General features: G+C 48.5%; 1 protein-coding gene across 1 annotated transcript in view; it reads left to right on the forward strand.

Moving 5' to 3' along the window:
- Positions 1–20,524, forward strand: part of TRPM8 (transient receptor potential cation channel subfamily M member 8) — a 76,016-nt gene that overhangs the window by 32,795 nt on the left and 22,697 nt on the right. The window contains exons 15-20 of the mRNA XM_064485278.1: positions 589–701; positions 1,061–1,277; positions 10,486–10,577; positions 11,815–11,956; positions 13,020–13,191; positions 15,278–15,455. Coding sequence (XP_064341348.1) covers positions 589–701; positions 1,061–1,277; positions 10,486–10,577; positions 11,815–11,956; positions 13,020–13,191; positions 15,278–15,455 — 914 coding nt within the window. The remainder of the gene's footprint in view (positions 1–588; positions 702–1,060; positions 1,278–10,485; positions 10,578–11,814; positions 11,957–13,019; positions 13,192–15,277; positions 15,456–20,524) is intronic.

Here is a 20,524-nt window from a genome sequence, read left to right on the forward strand (position 1 = left end):
CGCCAGCAGTGGGGGCTATGCAGATAACACTGAATGTGTGAATTTGTGACCTTTTGGGAGAGAGGAGCTACATAGACGCTTGTTTAAGCTTACATAATAGGAGTTAGGGCTGGTTAAAATTCGTAGGTTTAGTGAATTTGGACTCATACAACCTCTAGGTTAAAGTTCATAGAACCCTACTATGTATAAAACAGGTAAACAACAAGGTCCCCTGTTTAGCACAGGGAACTGTGTTCAACATCTTGTAATAATCTGGAGTGAAAAGGTTATGAAAAGGAATATATACATGGGCAACTGAAACACTATGCTGCACACTAGAAATCAACATTGTAAACTGACTATACTTCAATAAAAAATAATAAAAAAGTTCATAGAACCCAACTTAAAAAAGGACCGAAAATCAAACAGGATTTTAAACAGTTTTATTGTAGCCCCTGAGAGTCCAGGTAACTAATGTAAAAGAGTAAGGACGTTGCCTCCGAGAGTAATTATTTGGGGGAGGTTTGAGGGCTGGGTGGAACGGTTGCATGCCATCTGGCATGTCATTGCATTAATGAGGACCTGTGTCCTTTTCTCTGTTTCCTGTAGAATTTTCTGTCCAAGCAATGGTATGGGGAGATTTCCCGAGACACCAAGAACTGGAAGATTATCCTGTGTCTGTTTATCATACCTTTGGCTGGCTGTGGCTTTATCTCATTTCGGTATGAAACCGAGGCACACATTCAGTTGTGTGTGTGTGTGTGTGTGTGTGTGTGTAAAGGATTGTAAGGCCTGGAACTTACGACGTTGGCTCTCTTCTGGGGTCTCCTCCAGTTTCCCCTGGGTTTGATCTCAGACGGATGGGAGCGGGGTCACGTGGTCAGTATCCGAGGCAGAATTTGGATTTGTTGATGACGAAGTGCCAAGGGCTGAGTTTTGGCTGAGTCCTTCTCAGAACAGTTTGGACCCCTCCCCTCCCGGGGCCAGCTTGGGCTCTGTATTCATGTGTGTTCAGGAGGCGTGTTGTAGCCCACGCAGTGTGTTTGCTGGGACACTGACGGTGCTCCCCGTCCTGGTCCAGGAAGAAGCCCCTGGACAAGCACAGGAAGCTCCTGTGGTCCTACGTGGCCTTCTTCACGTCCCCGTTTGTGGTCTTCTCCTGGAACGTGGTCTTCTACATCGCCTTCCTGCTGCTCTTTGCCTACGTGCTGCTGATGGATTTCCACTCCGTGCCCCGCCCCCCGGAGCTGGTCCTCTACGCGCTGGTCTTCGTCCTGTTCTGTGATGAAGTGAGACAGGTAAGGGCAGCCCCCAAGGAGGGCACCTCCTTCTTCCCCAGGGGCTGGCGTCTTCCTCATGCCAAGCAGGAGCAGGCAAAGTCCTTGTTTCCCCCAAATGAATGTTCCCGTTAGGTGGCCGCCCGTGAGCGTGGAGATGTGCTTCCAGCGTCTCAGTGTCCACAAGCTGTCTTAGCACCAAGCCCGCACTTGGCTCTCTAATGAATGTCGGTTGTTGCAGATAAATAAGTCAGGTCAGGAATGTGTTCAAAGAGCGGGCTGACCTTGGGCTGTAGGCCCGCTCCTGCCATCAGGAGCCGCTTGGGACCCTGGCGCTACCGTGACAGGGGGAGGCGGCTCGGTGAGTGCAGGGGACTTGGGAGGACTTTCCAGCCCACAGCCTCTTAGCGCCCAGTGTGTCGGGCTGACACTGCTGGAAAGTCACATGAGTCCTGCTGGCTCAGGGAGTGCGTGTCACTCACGGCGCTTCTCTGCAGTTTCTGGGGGTCTGCGCTGTTCGGCACCTTCTTCCCGCCCTGGAAGCCAAACTTTAGCCCAGACCTGGCCCGTAGCAGGTGGTCTGTTAGTAACTGTTGAATAAATTAACGGTGGTGGTGAAGGTCAGGGCTGTCCCAGATAATTGTTGCAAAATTGTAGTTTGCAAAATGGGGGAGGGCTGTGGTTGCTGTCACCCTTGCTGTCCCTTCTCAGCCCAAATCCAACTACACAGCGATTCATCAGGTGTGGCCTGCGTACTTACAGTTTACGAGATACTGTGCCAAGCGGTACAAGGTACCTGGAGGGGCAAAGGGTGCTGTTCTGGACTTCACAGAGTTGCTGCCTGTGATCAGAATCCTAAGTTGGTTTCTACTATCATGCCAACTCTAATAGACTTTTTTTTTTTTTTTGGTGGCTTCTAAGGGCCCTGGGTTGTGAAAGATTCTGAGGCTCTGTTTTTAGCAGGAGAGTATCTTAATCAATTAGCGGCATCTACCACGGGCACAAGGGGTGGCAGGCGTCCTGGCACCAGGGCCCTGGATCTGCCTTTGCTTGCCGAGCAGGTAGGGAGGTGCAGATGTGGGGTGGAGGTGGGGTGCAGGTGGGGGTCATTGTTGAGCATAAGATCATCAGGCTTTCTATCTCCCAGCAATTCTCCCTCAGGACGGGGTCTCTGTGACGTCAGGTCAGCCTTGTGGGAGCCCTGGCATTGGCTCAGGAGGACACAGTCAAGTCCAGGGAACTTTTTTTTTCAAATTTTTTGGGAGGGAGAGGTAGTTAGGTTCACTTGTTTATCTATTTTTAAAGGATGTGCTGGGGATTGAACCCAGGACCTCACGCATGCTGAGCTACACCCTCCCCCTGGGCACTCCTGTGTTAGTTCATGAGGGCTGCCGTGACCAAGCGCCTCCAGCTGGGTGGCTTAAACAACACAAGGCCATCGCTGTGTCGTTCTGGTGGCTGGAAGTTTGAGGTCCAGTTGTGGGCAAGGTTGGTTCCTTCTGAGGGTATGATGGAGAATCTGCTCCAAGCCCCTCCCCAGCTTCTGGAGATTTGCTGTCCTCACACCCATACAGCTTCTCCCGGTGTGTGTGTCCCTGTGCAGGTGTCCCCTTGTCATAAGGACACTAGTCATATCGGATCAGGATCCTACCCAGCTCCAGTGTGACCTCATCTGAGCGAATTACAGCTGCAAGGACCCTATTTCGGAACAGGTCACATCCTGATATTAGCGTCTAGGACTTCAGCTTTTTCTTCAGCTTGCTGCGTGTCAGCAGCAAGGGAGTGAGGATACCCCGCTTGAATGAAGCAGAGAAAGATGAAGGAGAGCCAACACTTAAAACAGGAACGGGCCCAGGCCATCTCGAGAAAGTTAACCAAGAACCTTTAAATTAGGCACTTCTGAGTTCTGTTGTCATGGGAACCAGTGCTGCTCCAAGTCCTGCGTGTTCCCCCCAGGCCCATGAGGTCAGGGTCCCTTTGCTCCACTCCCAGCGTGGTTGACCGCCTTGCAGAGGCACATCAGAGAGAAAAAGATGGCCTTTGCAGGTGAGCGTTTGCAGAGGGAGAGGATGGAAGGGTGAGGTTGGAGGGCTTTGTCTCACTGGAGGGGGAAACCCTGAGTCCCATCTCGTCTGAGAGGCCAGCAGACCTCTCGTCCTCTGTGGACTGGGGAGGCCCAGCGGTGAAATAAGTCTCCAGCACAAAGAAGTGGAGAGAGAGAGCGAGGGAGAGAGAGGGAGGGGTGGGAGGGAAAAGCCAGCAGGAATTGCAAACAGACGGCACGGTAGTAACTTACTTAATTTCTTTGACCTTTTACTTCCCCATCTTTCCTACTGTGAGAGGTTATATTTGTTCAGTTTCATTGAGATACTGTTGACATCCAGCACTGTGTAAGTTCAAGGTGTTCAACGCAGTGACTTGATGTACGTATCCTGCGAAATGATCACCACAAGGAGTTACTAAGTGGACAGCGAGGACAGGACACCCCATGTGGTGGCCTCGCCTATCTCATCTGGCGTCCGCTCCACCAGCGAGTTCCTTTCCACTTCTCCAGCTCCTCCCACACGCCCTGCTCTTGCCCAGATTTGGGTGGCCTGGAAGTGACTTGATTCAGATGTTTGTTTCTTACTCATATCTGATCCCCGGGGACTAGCGCAGGAGTGGACGTTGTTGTGTTTCTGGCAGGTGTGTGTATCTTTTTTAAAGAAATCAATTGATGAGGCAGGGTCTTCCCCATTCAACTCCAGAGCCCTGCCACGACCAAGAGTAAGAAGGGGGCCGTGAGGCCAGAGCTGGGCAGTCGGGGAGGAACCTGGCATGAAGGGGCTTGGGTATCCTTTTGAGCAGAGGGTGCCGTTGGCAGCTGCTGCTTGGAATGGTTGGTAAGAAGTAAAATGTTCTTCCTGATCCTGGTGCCCCTCACTCACACTCCCAGCATTTTTTCCCCGTGTCCCATTCCTGACCCTGCTTCCCTGTTGTTACATTAAGTCCCAGAAGCTGTGGTGTGAGTCCGAATGTTATTTGGATCCTCCAGGCATCTAAAGAAGTGTGAGGTCTAGAGAGAGGACTTACCCTGGGTTTCTCTGGAGGGCAGGGCTTGGCCTGGATGGAGATGCAGGGAGAGTCATCCTGGCTTACACCAAGCACATCATTCACCCACTCTTTCTTTCAACCAATATTTATTGAGCACCTAGTACATGCCAGGCAGTGTTCTAGACCTTGGGGATACAGCAAGGAACCAAACAGGCTAATATCTCTGTCTGTATGGACATTCTACCAGTTAGAGGTGACCAGCAGGGTCCCTTCTGGGAGCTTTCAAGGAGAGGCGGTGAGCAGCATGGGCAACACCGAAGAGTGAGCCTTACACTGACCGGGGGTGTTACTGAACTCAGGTCCGGCTACTAGCTGCTCGAAAGCTAACTCGAGAGACAAGTGTTGGTAAAAAGGAAAGGCTGCTTTATTTAGGAAGCCAGCAACCTGGGGAGAAGGTGGACTCATGTCCAGAGGCCAATACCTGCCCCTGCTGATCAGAGGGCAAGAGCTCTTAAAGGGGAGTTTCAGGGGGGCCCCGGAAGAGGGAGGGGGCTACGTGCAGAACAGCTCAGTCAGCTCTGACAGTCGTCTTGAGGTTAGTCATGCGATGGTCTGATCAGTATCATCTTGGGTGTTTTAAGTAGTTAATTTCCAGTTCCAAGGTGGGTTTGTTCCCATTTCTTTTCTTCTCAGAATTGTGCAAGATGGAACAGCTTCTATTCATGATTGCAGTCTGATCATCATGTAGTTAGCTTCTTCCACCAGGTGGGGGCTCTGGTATCTACAAAACAGCTCAAAGGATCTGGCTCAGTATCTCCAGCCCTTGAGGAGAAACCGGAGATCCTTGACTTCACTTAATGACTAAACTATTATTTGGTCTAATTTGCCTGCTTTCCTTGGCTTCTGCATTTTCTCATTTCTCTGATTAAACTTATTCTTTGCCTGAAGTTTTCTACAGGCAAGAGGCAGACAGAGGACATGGAGGTTGAGAGGGGTCTGTCCTGGGAAGGCCCCATAGGGTCCTGCTCCATCTCAGGAGGTTGGCTGAGGGGACTTGCGATAGTAAAATTTAGTCTTTAAGTCACAAACATCTCCCTCCAAATTCGGATGTACATTTAACTACTCATTACTCATTCAGATCAGGCGGGAGGCAGACTCAGGACAGGTGCATTTTGCTTGGAGAGGGTCCCTGGGCGGGTGGAGTGGGTGTATTGCTGCGGAGAGACATGAAGCAGGGACACTGAATGGGAGGGGACGGTAGGCAGGAGCCTCGGGGGAGGGAGGTGGCTGTGGGGGAGCCGGGTGAGCTCATGTGCTTCCCAGGTGCTCCCTGGGCCTGAGTATGATGCCACAGGGCCGGCTGAGCCCCAGCAATTCTCCATCGTGGGTGGTGTCTGACGACAATAAGGATGCAGAGCTTCGTCCAAGCGTTTCCTCCACGTCTTTTAACGGGCAGTTTTAGCCCAGCAGTCCTGCATGTTAAAGCGGTGGTAAGGGAGGCGCCTGTGCTTAGGTTAGAGCGCAGGGTGAAGCCCAGCTCTGAGTCCTTGGTCTGTGAGCCCGTCTGAAAGACACGGCCTTGCAGGTTCTTGTCATTAAAGGACTCTGACGCTCGGGGGCGCTGTTTCCCTTCAGGTCTGCCGACTCCCGCCTTTGGAATCCCCAGTGCGGCTGTTTTCCTCAATCAGTTGTGCTGGCCTGGTACTGTCTTAATTAACCTCATTCACACTTGTTAGCGAAAATCAAAACCAGGCAGGGTGTTACCTGTTTCCGATTGCGTCTGGGTGTTAAACACATGCTCTTCAGTGTCTCCCTGTGTTCCCTTCCCTGAGGGCAGAGGTTGCTACATTCATTGGAATTTTTAACCAAGACAATCAGTAAGTGCAAATGTAGTTGCTGAATAACCCAGGTCTGTTAACCAGACTGTGAATGTTTGTTTAAAATGAGCGAAGTCCCATTTTCCCTCCGTGGAGAGCCCATTCAGTCGTCAAACCCTTGAATCCCCAAATCCTGAGAGATGTGATGACATGTGGTCCTGATGTTTTAGGAATATAGCCTGTCTCTGGCATTCCATTCTGAAAAGAGGTCTCTATTCCTTTTTTTTTTTTTTAACTTTTTTTTATTATTTTTTAAACATTTTTTTATTGAGTTATAGTCAGTTTACAATGTTGTGTCAAATTCCAGTGTAGAGCACAATTTTTCAGTTATACATGAACATGCATACATTCATTGTCACATTTTTTCCCTCTGTGAGCTACCACAAGATCTTGTATATATTTCCCTGTGCTGTACGGTATAATCTTGTTTATCTGTTCTGCATATGCCTGTCAGTATCTACAAATTTTGAATTCCCAGTCTGCCCTTTCCCACCCCCTGCCCCCTTGGCAACCACAAGTTTGTATTCTATGTCTATGAGTCTGTTTCTGTTTTGTATTTATGTTATTTATTTATTTTTTTGGATTCCACATATGAGCGATCTCATATGGTATTTTTCTTTCTCTTTCTGGCTTACTTCACTTAGAATGACATTCTCCAGGAACATCCATGTTGCTGCAAATGGCATTATGTTATCATTTTTATGGCTGAATAGTATTCCATTGTGTAAATATACCACATCTACTTTATCCAGTCATCTGTCGATGGACATTTAGGCTGTTTCCATGTCTTGGCTATTGTAAATAGTGCTGCTGTAAACATTGGGGTGCAGGTGTCATTTTGAAGTAGGGTTCCTTCTGGATATATGCCCAGGAGTGGGATTCCTGGGTCATATGGCAAGTCTATTCCTAGTCTTTTGAGGAATCTCCATACTGTTTTCCACAGTGGTTGCACCAACTTGCATTCCCACCAGCAGTGTAGGAGGGTTCCCTTTTCTCCACAGCCTCTCCAGCATTTGTCATTTGTGGACTTTTGGATGATGGCCATTCTGGCTGGTGTGAGGTGATAACCTAATTGTAGTTTTGATTTGCATTTCTCTGATAATTAGTGATATTGAGCATTTTTTCATGTCTTTATTGATCATTCATATTCTTCCTTGGAGAATTGCTTGTTTAGGTCTTACCATTTGCTGAAGAGATTATCTTTATTCCATTGTAAGTTCTTGCCTCCTTTGTGGAAGATTAATTGACCAAAAGTTTGTGGGTTCATTTCTGGGCTCTCTGTTCTGTTCTGTTGGTCTATATGTCTGTTTTTGTACCAATACCATGCTGTTTTGATTACTGTAGCTCTATAGTATTGTCTGAAGCTTGGGAGAGTTATTCCTCCAGCCTCTTTCTTTTTCTTCAGTAATGCTTTGGGAGTTCTAGGTCTTTCGTGGTTCCATATAAATTTTATTATGACTTGTTCTAGTTGTGTGAAATATGTCCTGGGTAATTTGATAGAGATTGCATTAAATCTGTAGATTGCCTTGGGCAGTGTGACCATTTTAACAATATTGATTCTTCCAATCCAGGAGCATGGGATATCTTTCCATTTTTAAAAATCTGTAATTTCCTTAATCAATGTTTTACAGTACTTCATGTATAAGTTTTCACCTCCTTGGTTAAATTTATTCCTAGATATTTTATTACTTTGGGTACTGTTTTAAAGGGGATTGTTTCTTTACCTTTTTTTCCTGTTGATTCATTGTTAGTGTAAAGAAATACAAGTGATTTTTATACGTTAATCTTGTAACCTGCTACCTTGCTGAATTCTTCGATTAGCTCTAGTAGTTTTTGTGTGGACCTTTTAGGGTTTTCTATATATAGTAACATGTCATCGGCATATAGTGACACTTTTACCTCTTCTTTACCAATTTGGATCCCTTTTATTTCTCTCTCTTGCCTGATTGCTGTGGCTAGGACTTCCAAGTCTATGTTGAATAGGAGTGGTGATAGTGGGCAGCCTTGTCTTGTCCCAGATTTTAGTGGGAAGCTTTTGAGTTTTTCACCATTGAGTACTATGCTGGCTGTAGGTTTGTCATATATAGCTTTTATTATGTTGAGATATGTTCCCTCTATACCCACTGTAGTGAGAGTTTTTATCATAAATGGATGTTGAATTTTATCAAATGCTTTTTCTACATCTATTGAGATGATCATGTGGTTTTTGTCCTTTCTCTTGTTGAACAAACTGATCACTAGAAATGAAATCGAATTAGCAATAAAAAAACTCCCTACAAGTTAAATTCCAGGACTAGATGGCTTCACCGGGGAATTCTACCAAACATACAAGGAAGGAATCATACCAGTCCTTCTCAAACTCTTCCAGAAGATTGAAAAGGGGAGAATACTCCCAAACTCATTCCATCACCCTGATACCAAAACCAGGCAAAGACACTACCAAAAAAGAGAATTACAGACCAATATCACTGATGAACATAGATGCAAAAATCCTTACCAAAATATTAGCAAATAGAATCCAACAGCAAGTAAGAAAGATTATACATTGTGATCAAGTGGGGTTCATCCCCGGGACACAAGGGTTGTTCAACATACGCAAATCAATCAATGTAATACATCGCTATTCCTTTTTAAGAATGTCATCTTACTGTGACGGTGCCTCTGAGCCCCAGAACTGATCTACTTAGGGTTCCTCCTGTCACACAGCCTGAGGCTGAGCCCAGCTGGGGCTGCCCCGTTGCCCTGAGCCTACCTGCCTCTCAGACCAGGGTTTCAAAGAGTGAAGCGGAAGGCAGGTAGAGCCTGTCCCAACCATCCTCATCTTGCGCAGGGTCCTTGGTGGGTGGTGATCTGTGTCACTGGGACCACCCCCATGCATCGTTACAGAGCCTGATTCCTTTTCTGAGTCCATGAGGTCAGCCATCCCACAGCGGGATGTGGTCATTTAATGTTTCCCTGGTGCTTGATTTCATTATGCCCTCACCCGCCTCGTCCACTGAAATTGCTATTTGCATTTATAAATGAGTGCAAGCAAATGCTTCTTGAGAAACTGATAATGTTTCCTGTATCCCTCACAAGTCTAAGACTGGGATCTCTGCGGGGCCTAAAGAACAGGGTGATGCTAGAGAGAGGAAACCACGTTTCAGAACCCAGAGACCTGCCACTTGCTGGCTTTCTGCCTTTGAGAAGGCTCTTTTGCTTCTTTCTCCCAGGCCTTGGTTTCAGGTGCAGAATAGGAAAAACAATATCTGAGTATCAGATGGACCCACACTGACGAGTTCATTTAGCAGAGCTGAAAAGCACTGTGTTCCTCTGATGACACTTCCGTGCTGTTGTTTCCCTGCCTTGTACAGGGCAGTCTGGTGGTTCCCTTAGCTGGGCTCACTTGGACCTTCGGTCTCACCTCCCCTCAACCTTTATGCTTAATTTTAAATGTGTTTAATGCCTGTCTTTCCTGTGGGCCAGTGGATTCCTTGAGAGACAACGTTGCACCCAGTCTGATGTCTGTGTGTCCCAGGAGCCCAGCACTGGTGTGTGGAACCCCGTGGGCTCTCAGTCAGTATGTTTTGAATGGATGGACGAAAGAAAAGTTTAGATGACCACCCTGGAATCTCTCAAACCCAGTGCATGGATTGCCAGGGAGGCTGTCCAGGTGCAGTTCTAATGAATAATCGTCCCGCTCTCTTCATCTCAGTGTTTTCCTGACCCGCTTTCTTCTGAGAAATTATAACTGATATTTACAAATCATGAGAAAAGGATCATTGAGACACACTGTTCCCGTCAGTCATTTCTGTGACCACATCTGTCCTCATAGGTGCCACATGTAGCACCTGGGTGCAAAAAAAAAAAAAAAAAGATGTTTTTGAAACTTAAAAAAAGTTTCTTCTATCCAGATGTTTTACCTCCATGTGCCAGACAATTTTTACAATAAACATGCAAATCCATGATGAGCATGGTATGAGTAACACCCTCTAGAGTTGTGCAGTGCACAACCTACACCACTGTACATGGTCACCAGGGGTTCCATGTTTGCCCATACAGGTTGTGCTCAGTCTCTGCAGGTTCATCTTTAAAGAACAGAAGGATGCATGAGCTTTTTTTTTTTTTTCTCTCAACTTTGTTAGCAACACTTGAATAATAGAACAGCAGGCATGCAGCCTACTTCCCAATCCCCTTGGAATAGCATGGGGTGTGTCGTAGGGCTTACATTGTTGGCTCAAAAAGGATCTGGAAAAAAAATGGGTGAAGACTAATAAATCTGGAAGCAGTGGAGGTTTCTGAGCTGCTGTGTCCTCTCTCCATCCCTGTCTGCACTGCAGTGGTACGTGAACGGGGTGAGTTACTTTACCGACCTGTGGAACGTCATGGACACGCTTGGACTCTTCTACTTCATAGCTGGAATTGTGTTTCGGTGAGTAGTCCTCACCACTTTTCCAAGTTCCATGTGTTTTTTGGATTCTCTTGGGTGAAGAGATGAAGGAAAGGCATCTTAAGCCCAAGATAAGCCCCCCCAGCCCTAGTTGGAGATCGTTACGAATGCCCATGGTCTGCCTTTTTGAGACAGCTTGGTTGGCATAAAATTGTGTCTCCTCTCTTCCCCACTCCTGGTGACCTGTAGCTGAAAAAGGGTTCTTCAGAGTTTTTCTTTTTGTGCTTATAAAATTGAGGGAGAGATCATTAGTGATTGAGGGTTGTGGAGAACAAAGGAAGATGTTACACGTTGCACAGTGTCTTCATTTTGGGCCGTGTAATCTTCCCACATGCGCTTAACTCCAGCTTGAATGTTGGTTCCAGAGTCTGTCCTTCCAGTTACAAGAAGGTTTCCTCAATCCCTGAGCCGGAACGTGGAATTAGAAAAATCAGTTGAAAACGATGGTTGAAGGCAAAAAGCAATGTGCACTCCATGTGGTAGAGAAGTTGGGGTGCGCCCAAACCATGGCTCCCCTTCCCCAGGCCCGCTGCCTCCGGGCCTGCCGCCCCCACGTAGCTTCGGGGGAGAGCTCGTGGTTCTGCTGGAGCAGAGAAACCTGACTGTTCATATTTGCGCCTGCCCAGAAGGCGAGGGCTTGCAGTGAGTGCTCGCCACCCAATGTGAGCGGGCTCAGAGCTCAGTTTCCTCTTCCAGGAAAGTCCCTTTCTGCTCCGGTTAAAGGCCTAGCATCTGAATCACAGTTGGTTGGACATGATTTCTAGAGCATTCCAGTTAAAAGCTCATAGGGCTTTCAGTGAACACGCTGGTAGGCAGTTAGCTAATTGGATGGTCTGGTGCAAATGAGGTAAGTTTCATTAGGGAGAACCTGCAGGGGTCAAGACCCAAGGGGGTGGGGTCATTGCAGGAGTCGTGTGAGCCGGGAAGCTGGTGAGGAAGGGGCTGTGTTCTGCGGTCGTATTTAAGAGGAACGACTAAAGTGTTGGGAGTCTCGAAAACGCTGTTTCAGGCGATGTCCTCGCCTCTCCTGGAGTCCAGAAGGGCAGAAATCATGGCCTTGTCTCTAGAATCTGACGGGAAGGTGCAGCCCCTGGCCAGTTCCCACTTACTTTCAGTCCCCGGGTCTGGGGCTGTTTCTTCACCTTGGATTATTTTTAAAAGCAAAACTTTGAATTACTTTGTCGGCATCTTACAAAACCTGTCCCCCCTCTTCCCGCAGGCTCCGCTCCTCCCACAAAATCTCTTTGTACTCCGGGCGAGTGATCTTTTGCCTGGATTATATCATATTCACGCTCAGGCTGGTCCACATCTTCACTGTCAGCAGAAACCTAGGACCCAAGATTATCATGTTGCAGAGAATGGTAAGAATGGAGAACACTGGTGGCTGTCCTCCGTCTGGCTGCGCCCAGGGTTCCTTTACTTGTTGAGGGGAGGATTTTGCCCACAGAGGGACAACTGCATTTCACAATCAGTAAGGTTTGCTTTCTTTGATGGCTTTTCATCAGGGGCTCCTTCCAGTTACAGTTTAACAAAAGATAACTGTTAGGAGCCACCAGCATGATTCAGTTGCATTGCTGATGAAGATATCTGGTTAGATTTTACACTTTACCAAGTGCTTTCACTAATAGCTGAGGCTACATACGGACTTTTATACCCATTTTATAGATGTGGGCAGTGGGATTCAAGGAGGTTAGTATGTATGCAGTGAGTTGGAAGCATAGCCAGGACTGGAACTTTACCTTACAACCCTGCGATAAAGACTTCGGGAAAGTACCGCCAGACCCGCTTCACGGGGATGTAGAACCGGGAGATAATTACACGCCGACGCTGTTGCTTCCCTCAGCTTGTCTTCCGCGTGACCCGAGCCTCCTGCACTTCTGGCTTTAAATCAGATGGGCATTTGGATGAGCTCATGTGGAGGTTCCTTTCCAGCACTGAGGTTCTGGGAGTTTGTGGTTTTAACTCAAAGCATATCTGGGGTATCTAGTCAGCATGAAGTCATGCTATGTGTGCAAAACATTAAAAAAGATGAAACTGTACATTCTTGTCTAATAAGGAGAACTTTTATTTCCTTAAGAAAGACTAAGGCAATAACTTAGGGGGTCTGCAGAATGTAAGTGGTAGGGGAGCAGGAGCTCCAGAGTTGGGACCCTCTTCTGCCCTCTGGCTGGTCTCATTCAGAAAATTTCTGCTGCTGAGCTGGTTTGGGGACCTGCAGGCAAAAATGCATCCATTGGTTTTAATGCTGGGACACAGCTGTTCTGAGATGCAGAGGTGATGATGGCCATGTATAAAACCTGAGTGAGCCAATTTTGGGTGGCAAGTTCCCGGGGCCCCAGAGCTTCTGCCCTTTTGCTCGGTCAGCTGAGCGGGCCGGCCTCCCTGGCGCGGTCCTGACGTGGTCCTCCCGTTCTCCCGAGACAGCTGATCGACGTGTTCTTCTTCCTGTTCCTCTTTGCGGTGTGGATGGTGGCCTTCGGGGTGGCCCGGCAAGGGATCCTCAGGCAGAACGAGCATCGCTGGAGGTGGATCTTCCGCTCGGTCATCTACGAGCCCTACCTGGCCATGTTTGGCCAAGTGCCCAGCGATGTGGACGGTGAGCCTGACCTGGCCTGGAGGTGGGGGACAGCTGGGAGGAGGCAGCTGTTGTCAGAACTGGCCTGCAGGGCTCCCTGCTCTGACTCTTGGGTCTGTCTTAGACACACATGGCTGGAGTCAGGCTGACACCTGGAGTGGGCAGTAACCCTCAGAACCTTTTCTCTCTCCTGAGCAGGATCCTATGTCCTCCTTGCAAACATGTGCCCGACATTTCAGCCCATAGTTTCTAAACCTTCTTGAAAATAGTGTTTCTCGTATTTCCAACAGCAGCATGGCCAAAGACAGCAAGAAGCCTCACTGGTCTAGAAACCAGTGTTGCGAGCTGTCTCCCATATACAAGACAGGGACTGGGCGCCCATTTATTTCAAAAAGTGCAATACTGAAAAACTTGCACTAGAACCTGGAATTCAAATGTGTGTGCCACGATCTTTCAGTGACAGGTGAATGGCAGCACAGATGGCACTAATTTGGCCACACCCAGTTCACACAAGGAAAGCATGGGACACGTGAAGACTGATGTGTGTGTGTGTGTGTGTGTGTGTTTAATGGAGGTGCTGGGGATTGAACTCAGGGCCTCCTCGATGCTAAGCATGCGCTCTGCCGCTGAGCTAGACCCTCCCCAACCTTGGCGTGTGTTTTGAATAAACTGTCTAGAGCATCTCTGTGGTGCCGACAGTGGCCTGGGCTCACCGCGTTCTGCCTTGCCAGGAGAAAATGACCCCGACTTGCCCAGGCCTTGGCTCGCGTTTCTCAGCTCCCTGGTGCTTTCTCGATTATCTTCGTGGCCTCATGTGGTCTTTCTGGCCTCTTCCGTTGCAGCCTTTTCCAAGGCCTTAGAAACAGCTCTTTTCCAGACAGCGATGGAAAGGCACCTTGTTATTCTTATTAGCCCCCTGCTGCACACTGTACTCGCCATTTTACAAAAGTGAGTGCGTTGGTCCTCATGACAACCCTACACAGCGGTGCTTTTAGTCCCGTGGGAAGCAGTTCATGGGAACTTAGCACGTGGCAGGCGGGGTTCAAATCCTGATCCAGCCACATGTGTGGCCCTGGGATGCAACTTGGTAAAACAAGACCTCACTCACATGCTCAGACGAGGACCTCTAGCCCAGAGCGATTCTTAGAGGACCAGATTCCTACACCCACTGCCTTCCCTGAGGTTTCTCAGATGCGCCTCTCCAGCCTCCCTTCCAGACTCAGACTTTCTCCAAGGCTCCCATTCTAGGGTCTGTCACTGCCAGTCACACGGATGTGCAGATCAGAAGCCAAGATGTCACGTCCTTGACACCTCCTATAATTTCATCCCCCATGTCCAGTTCATCAGCTATTGTTGTTGATTTTATCTCCTGAATGTTTCTGAGACCCAGCCACTTTTTACCATCTCCACCACCACTACCGCAAGCCATCCTTGTCGTCTGCCCGCATGGCTCTTAGTCATAACCTCCTCATGTTTCCCTCTGGCTCCCTGTGATGTGTGCCACAGACAGAGTGATCCTTGAAAAAAGGGAATCTGATGTGTTGTCCTGTGTGCTGTGGCCTTTAGAGCAAAGATAAAAATGTTAACATGTCTGGTCACTGCACATCCTATTCTCTCATTTCTACCTCTTCAGCTCCCCTACCACAGGGCCTTTGCATGTGCAGTTCCCTGTCTGGATGCCTGGGCACCCATCTCTCCCCATTCATGTAATTGGCTCCTACTCAGTTTTCTGTCCTCAGTTCAGAGACACTTCCTTCTTGTGGAAGCTGTTCGCGGATAAGCTGTTTCAGTTTGTCCCCACAGAGCATGCTGTACAGTCCTTCTCAGCACTTCCCAGGGGCTGAAATGGTCATCTTGAGTGGTTGATCATCTGCCTACCTGAAGAGGTTACAAGCTCCCCGAGGGTAAAGACCATGTTGCGCTTGCCCTTCCTTTTATCTTCAATCCCAGTGATGTCTGTGGCTTATAAATACGCACCAAGTGGATGGACACGTGACCCTGAGGCTTACCCCTTGTTTGGGCAGAGCCTTAGCACAGGGCCCGACAGACAGCACAGTCATCCCCGCCAGGGGGTCCTCACTCTGCCTTTCGGTTTCTGCGTCCTCAGGTACCACGTACGACTTTTCCCACTGCACCTTCACTGGGAACGAATCCAAGCCGCTGTGCGTGGAGCTGGATGAGCACAACCTGCCCCGGTTCCCCGAGTGGATCACCATCCCCCTGGTGTGCATCTACATGCTCTCCACCAACATCCTGCTGGTCAACCTGCTGGTCGCCATGTTCGGGTACGCGCTCACCGGGGAACACGCCGTGCCCGGCCCCGGGAGCAAAGCGGCAGAGGGTCCTCCTTGAGGAGCTTGTGGTGGAGGTCTGCGGGGGACTGGTGGTCTGGCGTGGGGAGGGGCCTTGAAGGGACTGTCTTAAAAATACAGCGTGTCGCTATCAGCTGTAGCGTAAGTTTGACACCAGAGACGAGCCTGTGACCCCCTCCAGGATGTTCAGACTGTCTGTTTAGCATCTGTTTACCAGTCTCCCCCAAAGGTCACCATGTGGGCATGCTGTTGACCGCAGTTAGCTCATCCTGAGTTCTCGTTTTCCGTGGACTCAGTGGGGTGGATTCTCAGCCTTTAGTTAGTTGCTGCTTTAAAATGTTTAGTTTAAATATAAAGCAAAAGAGCAGAGTCAGCAGAGTGACTCTCCTCTGGGACTCACGGCTAGTGAGGCTGGAGGGAGGACGTGGAGGAGACTCCAGAGCACTTTCATTGCCCTTGGCCATTCTCCTTAAAAGACTTACGTCTGTCTTTTCCCTTCGTCTTTCTTAGGAAGGTTTCAGAGGGTCCCACGTGGTGGTTACGATGCGGGTACCTTAGTTTTATGTTGTTGTAATAGATAGGTGGGTATGTTGGGTCCATGAATTCAGGCACAGACAGACAGTTTAGAAACAAAATACAAATTAAAAAATTGTCTGTTAAGCCTTGGAGGGAAAAAAAACAGTAGTTGAAACCGGAGACTGAGAAACTAGGCAAGATGAGACAAACACATTTGATTTCGTTAAACTGGTGCTTCAGGTACAAGATACCTCAGGCAGAGTCACAGGATAAAGGACAGCCTGGAGGGGTGATGTTTAGCAGATGGTAGCAAAGACTTCTAAGTCCTAACACAGAAAGAGCCCCTGCAAATTGGTAAGAGAAAGATGACCCAGTGGATAATTGGCAAAGGAAATACAAGTCAGAGGGATTCACATGGCCAGTCGTCCTCGAGAAAGGGGCTCCACCTCGTGGGCAGCAAAGGTCAGGTGAAACCAGCGATGATCACGTGCTGGCTTAGGATCTGTCAGGTGAACACACATTCCGGGAAGCGCTGGGGAGGATGCTGGGAAGTGGGTGTTGCTGCTGGGAACAGGAATGGTGCCTAACTCTTTGGAAAGTGATCTGAAAATAGCTATTAAAAAATAGTCAAACTTTTGACTCAACTCCTTCACATCTGTCTGGGAATCTTCCCTAAAGATATAGATACAAATCCCTTTCTTAGGTTATTCTTTGATGCCTACCAATGTGGAGGATGGCAAAACAAAGAGCATTGTATGGGGACCAAAGAATACTATGCAGCCCTTAAAAAGAAAAGGCAAGATCTATATTTATTGACGTGGAAGGATGATGTTTTGTTAAATACCAAAAGCATAGTGCAGACTTATTTTTTGTAACATAATTTTGTTTTCTGACAATGAAAAATAAGAAAGTAAGAAAATCACATATATATTTCACTTATCATAATGATCATGTATTAATTCCATAATTTGGAAGAAAAATAAGAAGGTACTTGTCACATAGAGCCCTGAGGGGCACAAGGGTTGTAGAGGGGGGTTACCTGTCTTTGTTGGTCAGTGGCCTCCCTTTGAGTGTGGCTGGGTGGGGGGACACCTGCCTCTGGGGACATCACCCTTCCAAGGGGCTGAGCAGTGAACGGTCATCTGGTCCAGGTGTACTGGGATGTCCTCCTCCAGTCCAGCTTCTACTCTGTGCCCGCAGTACTGCTTCTAAAATGTCACTTCCCCACTTAGAATTCTGGAAGGATTTCAGCATTTCCCACTAGTGTTCAGAGTAAATTCCAGCCTCCTCAGCTTCCTCCCAAGGCCATCCGTGACCTGGCCTTTGAAAACGCCGTCAGGCTTCACCCTGCTATCTGTCCCTGGCAGGCATCCCAGCTGTCCATCACTAAACGGGCTGATCTGTCACACCTGACGCTTTTGCAAATGTCATCCCTCTGTCGGCGTTACCTGTTCCATCTTGACCACCTCCTTCCCGTTCCTGCTTGCTCTCTGTGGAACCCGGCAGCATCCTTTACCCGAGTGGTCCCTTGGGCCCTCCCCACTGGGTGTAGAGACTCCGTGGGCCCCCTGCACAGCGACAGCCTTCTCTCCTGCCAGACTGTAAGCCCTGGAGGATGGAGATTGTGCCTGACTCAGAATCTGGCCCTTCATGGGTTTATTCGATGAATGAAAAAAACAGATTCTTCCCGCTTTTAGTTCAGTATTCAGCTATCGGGTCGGAGCTTAGCTTCTTGATCTGTTATTCACTGAGAAGTGTCAGTGGTGAGTGTCAGACCAGCAAGGGGTTCATCACGTAGATGAAAACATCTGTTCTGTGCCAGGTGCCTGGGCCACTGAGACCCTGTGGCCATTGGTCCCACCTGGCCTTAAAGTGGGGATGTGCAGTCCCTCCCCCATCACTGCCCCTAAAACGTGGCTGGGGGAGGACTCAGGAATCCAGAAACCTGTGTTGCTTATGGGGAGCTGGACCATGTCGGGCTGTCAGAGGTCCCCAAGTCCGAGCTTGCAGAGAGAGGTGGCAGAGATGGGTGGTTGTGTATCCACGCGAAGGCAGGAAATGGAGGACCAATTCCCAAATGTGAAGCAAGAGTGGGGAGGACACAAGAGGGTTTGGGGTCCTATTTTGCAGTGATGACATGTCCTGTCATCTTTACATTGAGCACTGGATGGTCCCTGTAAAAACCGACCACTAGCATAATTCCTACAAAAGTTAAACAAAAGGGCCGACAGCTCCCAGCGCCGTGACCTTTGGGCTCCACTGATTCAGTGCATCTCCAGAGGCAGCCTGGAATATTGCTCAGAGCCTTCCTAAGTCTGTGCTGTGCGCTGCTCACCAAAGCCATTTTTGAGGATGGTACCATGTTTGTAATTCATTATCCTCATAATGGTCATAAAATGACAGAATTTGGAGCCGAAAGGCCCTGGAGGTGGGCCTGGTATTTTCAGGGTGTGGAAGTGAAAGTTGGTCAGCTCAGCCCCCGCGGCCCTGGCCTCGCTGCCGGCCAGCTTGCCTGCGTCCACTCGAGGCTTGAACTTGAGTCTCTTCCCCACGAGGCCCGAGCTATCGGACCACATCCCGCAGTTGCCCCGTTCAGTGCTTAAGGGTGACGACTGGGGGACTCCCCTCCCCTTGGGGGGCCTCCTGGGTTTGTCTTAGCCTAAACCAGAGGGCTTTCTTTGTTAATACCGATCTGGGAACTTGAGAGCAGCTAGATGGGCCCCCTTGCCATCCTGGGGCTAACTCGTCCGAACACTGTTTCTGATGCTTGTGATGGTTGCTCTGGGCCCACTCCGCACGGACAGCGCCAGGCTGTGACCCCGTCTGGCTCTGCGTCAGAATATTCACGTTAAGAGCTTAACCGTACACGATGGTGCATTATGAGCTGTGTTGTAAATGGACACTTGGGGGTTTAAAGTGGTACTGGAATGCTCTCTAGATGGCATTCAGCGGGGAAGGGAAGTGGATGTAAACATCTGTGAATATTCTGCACTAAAACCATCCATCACAAGCCCTGTGTGGCTCATCAGAGGCACGAGGTGAACTTAAGGTCCGTAGGTGGCTCAGGGACGTCTTAACACGGAGCTGCGATGCTTACAGGCGCCGTGTCCTGGGGATGACTCCACCCGAGGCGTTTCTGCTGGAAAGGACTCGTCAGGCGTGCCCTGATCTATGACAGTTTCTAAGAACAAAATAACCTTTAAAATCTTAGGAATAATATATGTTCATTATGAATATGTAGAAAAGTACAAAAAAAGAACATAATCACCTGGTGCAGACGAAGCGTCTGGGTGTGACTTCGACAGCCCCAGGGAGGCTACTGAAATGGGGTGAAAAGAAGAAAAAGAAAGCAGATCATTGTAACAATAACAACAGCTAATAGTTACAGAGACTTCTCCATGCTAGACGCATCCACGTGCTCTGCATGCGCTGCCTCATTGGATTATCAATTATTTTTATAATTGTAAAATTATAATTGGCTTTATAATCATTTATAAATGAGGAGATGGAGGCGGAGAGAGGTTAAAGCTCTGCTGTCCAAGGGAGAAGCTGGGCATGTAGACACAGGCGTATAACACAGCAACACAGCAGCACAGAAGGGCTGTTTACAAAGGACTGCGGTGCACAGGGTGGGGGTTATCAATTGATATCCGGAGTGGGCAGCAGTGAGTGGAGGAGACGTTTGCTTAGAGGACCCCGCGAGTGTTGGTTGGAGAGGGAGAAACGGGAGGTGAAGCTTGTCCGGGGAGAACCAGCCCCTGAGGGGCAGGCAGGCAGGGGCTGCGTGATGGAGTGTCTTTCGTGCCATGTTAAGGAATTTGGACCTTTCCCTGCAGGTGAAGGGAGATTTCACGGGTCTTTACCCAGGCGAATGGCACAATCTTAGCTGTGTTACTTTGACAGAAACATACTAAACACTTAGCATTTCAAAAATCAGTGCAGTGAGATCGCTGGCTGTCACTTGCTGTTAGCTTTGTACCTGCGTGTTTTGATGTTGTGGAGCCAGAGGAACCAGGATGTGCAGGACGTGTTAACATGCCTGCTGGGGCGCTGCGTGGGTGCAAAACTCAGGATCACCAGGGGTCCCGGGGAGGTCCTGGCTGGATATCGCTGGCGTGTCGGGGAAGAAATGGCAGGTGGAATAACATGAAATCTGTGAACAGCCTGGAGGAGGGGTTTACCTGATTGCCATCTAGGTGGCAAGTTTCTTGTATTTCAGTTTTTTTCTGAAATTCTGCTGTTGTCTTAGCACCTACTTTTTTTGTGTGTGAATTTTTTTGCAGGCCTTCCACTCTGTTCTGTGGATCAGTCTTTCTGTTATGGTTTTTATGACCAAATGGCTTTAATTTCTGACTTTTTTCTTTTATCATGTTAACATCTGTTGTACACGTGCCCCTCATTTTTCTTATTCAGAAATTTCCTGGCTTTTCCTGTACATTTAATCATATGGAGGAACCTCGGGCTCATCTTCTGAAAGCCTTTTCTCTTTCCTCTTCCAAAAATTTTTTAAAATGAATTTTGTTGTG

The sequence above is a fragment of the Camelus dromedarius genome, chromosome 4 (genome assembly GCF_036321535.1).
Source record: "Camelus dromedarius isolate mCamDro1 chromosome 4, mCamDro1.pat, whole genome shotgun sequence".
Classification (NCBI taxonomy): domain Eukaryota; kingdom Metazoa; phylum Chordata; class Mammalia; order Artiodactyla; family Camelidae; genus Camelus; species Camelus dromedarius.